The following is an 11442-nucleotide window of genomic DNA, read 5'->3' as shown; positions in this document are numbered from 1 at the left end:
CGCGCCAGCCTCAGGCCAGGACCTGATGGACTTCCCTGCAGACTAGACTGTTCCTGTGCTTTAAGGACTTTGTCCCTGACGATCCAAGAGGGCTGCATGGCTCCTCTGCCCTCCAGGGCAGTCACCTGTGGGAATGTGACAAGCAGATCCTGAACAAGATGAAATCCTCTCTGCTGCAGCCCAGGGCAGTGATTCTGTTATTCCTCCTACCTCTCCACCATCTCACGGTCACTGCAGTGACAGCCAACCTCCACATTCACATCCCCATCCAGCCTGAGCTTCAGGCAAGAAAGAAAGGGCAGGATGGCACTATCTATCTAGAGACGCAAACTACAGAGGTAGAGAACTCACCCTGCAGAAAAGCCTGCATTTCTCCCCTCTCCACTGAGGGGATCCAGGCAATGGACTTGTATGTGGTTAAAGGTGGACGCAAAGAACTTCAGGGGTAATGTAGCTATGCCTGAGGCAGTGCCTCCCAGGCTGCCCTTCCAGTCAACAAGGAAGAAGGAGGAGGTGTTCACCCGCCTTCTTTTGAATGGTCACATAAAACACAAATGACTCCTGTCCCAGAGACATTTCCTCTGTGCTTGAAATGGGGTCTGAGGTCATAGGCTTTTAGGATAATTCAGGTTGAAGGGACCACAGGAGGCCTGTAGCCCAACCTGCTGCTCAAAGCAGGGTCAGAAACCAAAAAATGTCCCTGCCAAAGGATTTCTGGGGTGATACAGCAGGATAAGGCCGTAGAGGGTTGACAGGGTGGTATAAGTCCCATGGACAACAGAGTTTCCTTTTTCCCTTTCTCCAGAGAATGAAATCCTCAGCTCTGCAGAGAGTAGAACCTGGGACACTAACTTTGCCACTTACATGGAGGTGGACAAATTCCTGTGTCCCTTACACACAGACGCTTGTCCAAAGGCCACCACCCCAATGGCACCAGACCCCAGGCATGCCTGCCTTCTTCCTGGGCACCCTCCAGCCCCACACAGGAGGTGTGCGGGGAACAGAGTGGTGTCTGCAGCCTGCAGCCCTGGCCACCCAGCAGCTGTGGTGGGACCCCGGTCCTCTAGGTGAGTCTGGGCTCTCCTACATTTCCCCATGGTGAAGTCTACAACCCTTCTGGCTGGGAATGCAGCCCGGCAGGGAGGGCCAACACGGGAGACACGATCTCTGTTCTGGGGTGTGAAGAGAGAGGGGAGGGCAGAGGGGGATCTGCTCATGTCCTGGCCAGTGATTCCCTCCCTGCAGCCGGTACAGCCCTGCTGATGCCCTGTAACCTGTGAGCCCAGGAGGTGGGACTCCAGCCTCCTCTGGCTCTAAAGATTTCTCAGCCCTTCAGACCCAGGAGGCAAAGCACCGGTCTGGGGACACCTCAGCAGTCAAAGGGGCTGAATGCCTGGCATGTTCCTGAGAACTTTTCTGCAGTCTCCCAGCACTGGTTTGACTCCTGTTGCCCATGGAGCAGAGACTCCTTTGGAGGATGAACTCACTCACTGTGTAACTCTGAGGACAGGCTTGTCCAGGCAGTACAAATGGCAGCAAGGCCTCAACCCCACAACAGTGTCCCCTGCCCAGGACTCCACTTTCCAGCCCCTTCCTCCCTGAGAATTTGGCTTGGGAGGGACCACCAGAGATCTGCAGGACCACGATCAGCTCTGGGCAGGGCTAACTTTACAGTTAGATCAGGTTGGTGAGTGCCTTCTCCAGGAGAGTTTTTGAAAGTCTCCTGGCCCCTGCCCTAGGGCTGCTCAACCGTCATGGTTATTTCTTTATTTTTTTGTTAAACTCCTTTGAAATTTCCCTTACTGCATCTTCTCCTTGTTGTCTCTTGGCCTTTCCTCCCCTTGGCCCCCAGCCACACCATCCCATCTACTTTGACTGAGGACAATCACAGCCTCACCTCCAAGCACAACCTTGCTGGGATCTCCTGGGACCGTGCAGGCAAGCTGTGGTGGCCAGCTCCAAGCAGAGCTATGTCCTGCAGGTCCCTACATGGTCTCAGAGGAGAGCATATGGAGACATAACATGACCCAGGGAAGAGCCTGTGGGCAGAGCTGGGGACAGCAGGTATGAGCAGCTAAGCTCCAGCAGCTCCTCTCCACACCCGAGCAGGAAGCGGTGCTCCTGAGAGAGGATGGTGACACAGGACGGTGAGCACCGTGGGCTGTGGTGCTTGACACCAACCATCTGTGCTGGGTCTGGGGGTCCTGGCAGGTGGTGCCAGTGGCTGCAGCCCCGAGAGACCCTTGACCCCACTAGCAGCAGTGATTCCCCTCCATGACCATAAGGAGCTTCTGGAGTGCCGACACTCCCGTCTGCGCCCCATCCCTGTGCTGAGCCAGCCCTGCTGCCCTGCATGTGGCCCCATGGCCCCACTGTGCAGGCACTGCACAGGACAGGGTGCATTCTGGGATGGGGAAATACCCCCCCTCCCCAGCATGGTCACCATGACAGTCCTCAGTGCCCTATCCCCCATGGCCCCCCTGCCTGGCAGCTTCCCACCGCAACCCAGCCCCTGCCCAGGCCCAGCCCTGTCCCCTTGGGGTTAGCAGAAGACCATGTGCTGGGGTCTGCCTAGTTCCTGGCCCAGGGAGAGAGGCCAGGCAGGATGGACATTACCCCCCCCCCCCCATACAGGAGCTGAGCCCAGCAGGCAGATGGAGCTGGTCACATTCCAAGATCACCCCTCACCAGCACCATGGGGAATGGCCAGTGCTGGAAATGGCTGGTACGAGGGGCTGTGTCTGGGAGGAGTTTCCTGGGGCAGTTTCTCCTCTCTGCTCATGCAACAACAAGCTGGGCTGCATCTTTGTTCTGACAGACCCTGTATGAGGCCCCCCATGAGAGTAGGATGGTCTACAGGTGCAGTAGATGATCCCAGGACCTCCTCTGCATGCTCCCTGCCAGCCCTGCAGAGGACCCAGGAGAGGACTCGTCGTCCCAGGGCTCACAGCTGGATGCCCAGTCCACAGCTGGGCATGGAGCCTTGTCTAGGGGTGACTTTTGGGGTAAAGGCCAGCATGCAGGCTGGGGGAGGTTGTCTGAAGGAGATGTGCTGGGGACAGGGCCTGAGGGACAGCAGCAAACTGACATGATTCCTGGGTGCTGCTTCCTTCAATGCAAGCTCCCACAAGGGCTCCCAGCCTTCTTTTTGGTGCCACCCGTCAGGAGGGAAAATGACACTATGAGCTGGGAGGGTGGGGAGCATTAATCCTTCTTCAGACACTTCCCAGACCATGTGGAGAGCTAGGACAGCAAGGACTTCTGGCTCAGCACCATGAGCTCGCTTTAGTGTACCCACACTGAACATTGTCTTGGATTAAAAGCTGGCATTTTTCTCTTCAAGATACTTTCAAGCCCAGTTCCACTTCCTTCTCATCTCTCCCAATCCCTCCTCTGATCTCGCTGGCCATTCCCACACCCCCTCCCCTCTTCTGCTGCAGGGCCCCGAGCTGGTGGTGCTGCTCTGCAGAGTGAGCAGGCTGTGGGGCCACACGGCCACAGGGTCACTCTGCACTGGCCATGCTGGTCAGGGTGGGAAGCAGACCCAACCAAATGGGGATCATGGCCTATAATCCTTCCAGGGACTGCGGATGTGGTAAGTGCTTGGAGGGACTATGGAGCATTTCCAAGGGTACTAGTTGTGTCCAGGTGCATCTCTAGATCCTGCCCCTGGTATTTCATTGATGATGACATGAATCACTCTCCTGTCTCCCATCCCCATGCCAGATGGGTCCCCACTGCCTCTCCTGGGATTGTGGAGCACTCTTTTGCCTGCAGACCCCTGAGTTTAGTGCTTTAACTTTAAGTGACTACACTTTGAAGGATTTCTCACTTTGTGAGGCTCCACTCACTTCCCAAACCAGGCACATGCCGCCCCAGGAGATGCCCTGTGCTCTCCTGGCACCTCCATATTCCCCTCCAGAAGGATGGACATCTGACACTGGGCCTTAACATGTTGGACAGCTGTGGGTATGTAAATCTGTGACCATTCATCCCCTCCACTGTCACTGGACACTGATGGATGAATCCTAAATCCAGCCTTTGGTCTCTAAGATATCATGACACTACTACGAGCTTTTAGCTCCTGAACCCATGGAGAACCCTGTGCAAGAGGCCCTTCTGGGATGTAATTCCTTGGGGTATTCTTGACAGCAGCTTAGGAGGAAGCTCAGCCTTCAGGCACTGCACCAGGAAGAACCGACTTTATTACAGAGATACTGTGAGGGAGTCAGCTCTGACCCAGTGTTGGACACAATTTTATGTGGGTAACAGGTAGGACAGAGCAGTCTCAGGAAAAGTGGAAGGAATCCAAGCATTTGTGCAGCAACATGATAACAAATACTACTACTAGTAGTAATAATAGTCATAATAAAAAGAAAATGAACAAACAAAGCTCAGTCCTGGTATGGGACTCAAGGGGAGTCATTTGTGGAGAGCAAAGGCAATGTTACCACTGCAGAAAACTGTCCATGAAATCACTTTCCTCAGGGCATCCTTGAGCTCCTTGTTCCTCATACTGTAGATGAGGGGGTTCACTGTTGGAGGCACCACTGAGTACAGAACAGTTACCACCAGATCCAGAGCTGGGGAGGAGATGGAGGGGGGCTTCAGGTAGGCAAACACAGCAGTGCTGACACACAGGGATACCACGGCCAGGTGAGGGAGGCACATGGAAAAGGCTTTGTGTCGTCCCTGCTCAGAGGGGATCCTCAGCACAACAGTGAAGATCTGCACGTAGGACAGCACAATGAAAATGAAACACCCAAAGTCTAAACAGGCAGTAACCACAATAAGCCCAACTTCCCTGAGGTAGGAGTCTGAGCAGGAGAGCTTGAGGATCTGGGGGATTTCACAGAAGAACTGGTCCACTGTGTTCCCTTGGCAGAGTGGCATTGAAAATGTGTGAGCAGTGTGTATGAGAGCATTGAGAAAACCACCGGCCCAGGCAGCTGCTACCATTTTGACACAAGCTCTGCTGCCCATGATTGTCCCATAGTGCAGCGGTCTACAGATGGCAACATAGCGGTCATAGGCCATGACAGTGAGAAGAGAAAATTCTCCTCCTAACAAGAAGACAAATAGAAAGACTTGTGCAGTACATCCTGAGTAGGAAATGGCCCTGGTGTTCCACAGGGAATTGGCCATGGATTTCGGGACGGTGGTGGAGATGAAGCTGAGGTCAAGGAGGGAGAGGTTGAGGAGGAAGAAGTACATGGGGGTGTGGAGGCGATGGTCGCAGGCTACAGCTGTGATGATGAGGCCATTGCCCAGGAGGGCAGCCAGGTAGATGCCCAGGAAGAGCGAGAAGTGCAAGAGCTGCAGCTCCCGCTTGTCTGCAAATGCCAGGAGAAGGAACTCGTTGTAGGAGCTGCCATTGGACATTTTGCTCTCTCTGGATATGGGGGACTGTCCAAGGAGGAAAAGACAGTGACAAGTCATCAGGGAATTCTCTGTTCAAAGCTCTTGCCCTCTCTCTCTCTCTCTCTCTCTCTCTCTCTCTCTCTCACACACACACACACACACACACACACACATGCACACACACACACACACACACACTGCTTCACTCATGTCTGGACTTCCAATTTGTGCTGGCTGAGTGTGCCATGAGGAGCATGGACCTCTGCCCACAGACTCCAGAGGGGTCAGCCCTGCTATAGTGCACAAGGGTGGTTTAACATCTTCACCTCCAGTTCTGAGGCATTTTGACCGCAAAAGCAACAGCTTCACTTTTGGGGGCTTTTTCGTTTGTTTGTCTGCTTTGCAGGGTAGGAATATGCAACCTTTCCATTGTTCTCCGTGTGAAGACTAGTGAGTCCTGAGAGGCAAAAGCTCTCCCTGTGCCCTAGGACAGAGCCGGCACACTGGTCTGCACATCAGTCCCATTCCCAGATGCCTTGGGCATGCACCTTTCTCAGCTAGGGGACAGTCTCAACCACAAGTTACCCTTAAAGGAAACTGGCCTCTGCTGACAGTGGTGGCCACTTGCAAAGTGCAGATCTGCGAACTCACCTCTCTCTCAGTTCAGATGTCCCAAGAGTGATGGAGAGGGTGGGACACAGCATATAGCTCCGATGATCAGAAGAAGGACTCTGTGACGTGGTGCTGATACTGAGGGAGCTTTTGACACCCAGTTTCTAGGCAAAAACACACGGTGCTTATTTCAGCTGCCCACATAGAGCCACCGCCAGCAGCATTTCCATTTCCTTAGCACCTCTGTGCCTTCTGCATGGGGCATTCAGCTGTCATGAATGTCCAGTAGAAGAGCTGTGCCCTCCTCGAGGGCAGCACACAGCTCAGCAGCACACCCCAGGGAGGGTGAAGTGTCTGAAAGGTGGGGGCTCCTGAAGGACACTCATTCCCCAGCCCCACACACTGTGCTGCTTTGAGCCCCAAAGGCAAGAAGGGGTCCTCATCCTCTCACTCCATTGCAGACAACTCTGTGGCAGGAACCACAGGGTCTGGGTCAGACTCTGTGGCAGCAAATTTCATCCCCAGAAAGCCCAAGAGCAAGAACTAGAGCAGCCCAGACACGGGGAGAAACAAAGCACAACACCTTGGTGCTTGCCTAGGGTGGCAAAGACAGAAAGAGAGAGGGACACTGAGGAAGGTCTTCCCCTAACCCACCTGTGCACACCACCTCCCAGATGGAGGCATCGCAGGGAGATCGCTCTCAGCCCCTTTGTCATGTTTTAGGAAATGGGCAGGTGGCAGGAGAGCTGCTCCTCTGCTCTTCTGGGGCTCTGGCTGCCAAAAACACAATTCCTGTCCGATATCCCATGGCCTTGAGGGCAGAGGGCTCTGCTGGGTGGCAGAGGAAAGATGAAGGGGGCTTGCTCAGGGGAAAGCACCTGCACTGCAGGGGCTGGCAGAGAACCGACTGCACCCCGACCTCACATGAGGTGTCTGGTAGCAGTTTCCTCTCACTCCCTGACCATCTCTCTGCTGCTTGAAAATGTCCTTGTTGGGAGCTCTTCCTTTGTCCCCACACAGGTCCCATCCCACCCACTGTCATCTCAGCTCTGCCCTACAGAAACCTCCAAGCAGCAGGAAACTGCCCAGCAGCATCTCTCTGTTTGCAGGTGTTAAAGAGCAGACCAGAAAATCCCTGATGAGACTGGCAAGGTGATGTTGGTGCTGCCTGTAGGCTGAGGAGTGGTGAAGGCACTTGCAAACCTATTCATCCTTCAGTGTGATGGTGAAGATCTTAGCCCCTTGTTTAAACCTCACTGCTGCATTTCCATTCCCACCAGGCAGAGACAAGTCCTCTTGAGGACTCCACTTTCAAAATGTCCTTATGGTGAGCTGGAGCTGTGAGCAGCCCTGACCCACGAAGCACCGTCTCAGCAGGAGAATGAACCTGCCCTGCTGGGGGTCGCCCCTCCTCACCCAGAGCTTCTCCCCACAGTGCTGTGGGGAGCTCCCCAGGCAGGCTGAGTGCTGACCCTCGCAGGCGGCAGAGTCACTGCTCCAGGCACACAGCACCATGGGGTGCAGGGACACTGATCTTAATCACAGCACTGGTCAGACCTGGGTGCACTCCCTGGCTTCACAACCCCAGAAGCCATCCTCGGGATAAGGTAGCAGCATGCCCTGTCCCTGTGATGGCGCAGCAGGGAATCCCTGCTCTGAAGCATCTCCTCCTCCTCCACACTGGAGAAGCCAGCAGAATGATCCTTTAAAACCCTACCACTCACGGGATAGCTGGATTCAGAAGACCTTTCCAGGAAGCTCAGTAGTCTTGCTCTACAGCCAGAGACTTACTGTGTAAAGGGCTGTAAAGATTTCTCCCACAAGGAGCTCTCCTCTTTCCTCCCACTCCACACTGCCTTGCAATTCTTCCTGTCTTCTCTCATCTCATGGCAGCAGCAGCATTCAGTGCCCGCAGCCCTGCTGCTCTTTGCAGAGGAGCTGCTCCTGCACACAGCTGTCTCTCAACAGTGCTGTCAGGTTGCCATCAGCTCCCTCTGTCCCCAAAGCCTGGCCCCACTCAGGAGCAGAGGCCCAGCTGAAGGCATGAATTTCTCTGTCCCTTGTGCTCCCTCCTCCTGGGAAATGCTCACTGAAGTAGACTAAAACAACCAGCTATTGTCCTTTTCTAAAGAGTGCAGACAGACTGACTCCAACATTGCAGTTTATTTCATCAGAAGATGGCTATCTGTGAAAGGTGGAAATGTCCCACTCTGGAAGCCCCGATTCCCCCCTCTTGACTAGGCAGGACACCTAGACAGGGAAAAGAGGGGAGCTCATGGCCACATGGTTCAGGTGTTGATTCAGATGAGTCAATCTGGGCATCGCATGCCAGTTTAGAAGCCCCTGGCATGCAGTGGGATTCAGATCCCTCCTGTGAACCCCACAAACACACAGGAGGTGGGATTCTCCTTACCAAGCCAAACTGAGCACAACAGAGGTGTCTGCATGGGAGCTCCTTGTCTAAGCTCCCATTGTAATCCCTGGAGATGGAGGGTGGGAGTCAGTTCCTCACACACAAACACCTGGGGACAGTTGAAGAGACAGAGGTGGTCCCAGGCATGTGCCAGTGTCTGCTTGCTCTGATGGAGGGACTATGAGATCCACATCCTTCTGGAGCATCAGTTGGGGGCCAGGTGGGGAATTTTCTTGGCCATCTGAAATGACACTAGATGCCTACTACAACTAGAGCCCCACTCACTAGGAAGCTGAGACATATGAAGATCCCAATGTTACAAACAGCTGTAGTAATTCAGTGCAGACACTTGATTTCATGACACAGAAATAGGCTGGCAGGGCCATTTCAGATGCCTGGGGTGTGCAGCACAACCACATGTCCCTAGCAGGTACAGCATGGGACCTACAGGAACACCATTCCCCTTTAGAGTGATTGCTGGGCAAGTACCCCCAGGCATCTCGGGGTTCCTACCTGTGCCCAGACAAATTAATCACTTCCTTTAGAGAAAGTCCATCCCCTCTACATCCATGTGTGCTGCATAAATGGGAGGCACATCACACCAAGGTCTCTGTTCCAGTCTCAGTGCTCTCAAACCTTTCTAGCTCTCCTCCTCCTGAACCTCTTCTCACCCTGCCAGATGATATGAACAGGGACTGGCCTAAAGATGACCTCAGGGTGGCTGGATCACAGGCTGCTCACGGCCAGGGACTTCTTCAGTGGTGCCTTGTCCTTCCTGGAGATTGGTTCAAGGAGTCTGTCACAGACCCAACGGTGCTGAAGTGTAAGCTCGGGCCTCCAATCCCTCTCCTGGCATTCCTGTACGGCCCAGCTCTGTTTCTCCCTGGCCTTGGGCACTGCAGGCTTTGCTCTCTTAGTGGGAACCTCCTTTCACCATTACATTGCCACCTGCTATCCATGACAGCATGTCACCACTTGCAATCAGGGCCTTTTCATATGTAAGATCCTTGGTAACAGGTTTTCCTGTGACAAAACTTCGGTTGAGGCCACAGCTGAAGTGCTGATATCAAAATGTATGCAAACATATGCAGCCTGGGGTGCAGGCAGGAGCCAATGGAGATGCACAAGCTGTCACAGGAGTGCCACATGGTTGGAATAACTGAGATGTGGTGGGACCACTCACATGACTGGGGTCCTTCAATGGCAGGGTGCAAGTTCTTCAGGAGAGACCATCAGGCAAGATGAGGAGGGGGATGCCCTATGTGTGAAGGGGTAGCTTGCATGTATGGAGCTCTTCCATGGCATGGACCAAGGCAGGCAGCTCTGAAGGGCAGAGGAGCTCAGGAAAGCCCACAGGCCTTTAAGGACAGCACCCATCAAGCACAAGAATGCTCCATAACAAACAGTTTGTAAAGTCAGTAGACATCTCTGGACACCAGGTGGGCTAAACAGGGAACTCCCATGTGAGCTCCAGGGCAATCATGCAGCATACAGAAAGAGGAAGAAGGGCGAGGCTGCAAAGGAGGAATTTAGAAATATTGTCCATCAAAGTGGGGATGGTGTTAAGGAAGCCAAAGCTGCCCAGGGACAGAGACACTTGAAGGGAATGTGAAGGACAGGAAGAAGAGCTGCTACTGCTTCAGTAACAGTAAAAGAATAAAAAAGGAAATGTGGGCTCACTGCTGAATGGGGCAGGGATTCTAGCAAAACTGGATGTAGCTAGGTCTGGGGAAGTCAAGTCCTTCCTGGCTTCCGTCTTCACCCACAAGGTCTCCTCAGCTGTTGTGCCTAGAGTCAGGACTCCTGAGGAGAAAACCAACCTGCAGTGCCCAAGTCTCTAGAACTCAACCCATAGAAATCTATGGGATTGGACTGCTGCCATCAGAGCTGGTTGCTGTGACAGCAAGGCTGTTGTTTGTCACCTTTGAAAGGTTGTGGAGATTAGGGGAGGTCCCAAAGACCAGAAGAAGGAATATGTTGTGCTAATCTTCAAAAAAGGCCACAAGGACAAAGCAGGGAGCTGCAGGCCTTTCAGCCTCACGTTGGTGAGAAGAGTATCATGAAGCCAGTCCGCTCAGATCACCTTTCTGGGCACATGAAGAAGGTGCCTGGGAACAGTCAGCATGGATTTACTGAAGATGAAGCATTCCTGACCCACCTGATTGCCTTCTGTGATAAAAGGCCTCCACTTGTGGAGAAGAGAGTAGTGGATGTCCAGTAGACATCACAGAATCACAGAATCACTGAGGTTGGAAGGGACCTCTGGAGATCATCTAGTCCAACCCCCCTGCTCAAGCAGGGTCACCTAGAGCACATTGCACAGGATTGCATCCAGGCGGCTTTTGAATATCTCCAGAGAAGGAGACTCCACCACCTCTCGGGGCAACCTGTTCCAGTGCTCTGTCACCCTCACAGTGAAAAAGTTTTTCCTCATGTTAAGATGGAAGTGTCTGTGTTTCAGTTTGTGCCCATTGCCTCACGTCCTGTCGCTGGGCACCACTGAAAAGAGTCTGGCCCCATCCTCTTGACACCCTCCCTTCAGACACTTGTACACATTGATAAGATCTCCTCTCAGCCTTCTCTTCTCCAAGCTAAACAGGCCCAGCTCTCTCAGCCTTTCCTCATAAGAGAGATGCTCCAGTCCCCTAATCATCTTTGTAGCCCTTTGCTGGACTTGCTCCAGTAGTGCCACATCCCTCTTGTCCTGGGGAGCCCAGAACTGGATGCAGTCCTCCAGATGTGGCCTCACCAGGGCTGAGGAGAGGGGGAGAATCACCTCCCTCGACCTGCTGGCAACACTCTTCCTGATGCAGCCCAGGATACCATTGGCCTTCTTGGCCACAAGGGCACATTGCTGCCTCATGCTTAACTTGGTGTCCACCAGCACTCCCAGGTCCTTCTCAGCAGAGCTGCTTTCCAGCAGGTCAACCCCCAACCTGTACTGCTGCATGGGGTTATTCCTCCCCAGGTGCAGGACCCTGCACTTCCCTTTGTTGAATTTCATGAGGTTCCTCTCTGCCCACCTCTCCAGCCTGTCCAAGTCTCTTTGAATGGCA

At 53.6% G+C, this 11442-nt stretch overlaps 1 protein-coding gene across 1 annotated transcript; it reads right to left on the bottom strand.

Moving 5' to 3' along the window:
• Nucleotides 1–4476: 4476 nt before the first annotated feature.
• On the bottom strand, nt 4477–5382 carry LOC136996131 (olfactory receptor 14J1-like; the record flags this gene model as incomplete). The annotated part of the gene is made up of 1 exon (XM_067317122.1): nt 4477–5382. A coding segment is annotated over exon 1 (906 nt), but the record flags the coding sequence as incomplete, so codon positions are not given.
• Between the last annotated feature and the right edge of the window lie 6060 nt (nt 5383–11442).

Source organism: Apteryx mantelli, unplaced genomic scaffold (genome assembly GCF_036417845.1).
Source record: "Apteryx mantelli isolate bAptMan1 unplaced genomic scaffold, bAptMan1.hap1 HAP1_SCAFFOLD_20, whole genome shotgun sequence".
NCBI lineage: Eukaryota > Metazoa > Chordata > Aves > Apterygiformes > Apterygidae > Apteryx > Apteryx mantelli.
Note: the sequence above shows the minus strand (reverse complement) of the source record. Positions and strands in the feature narration are given on the sequence as shown.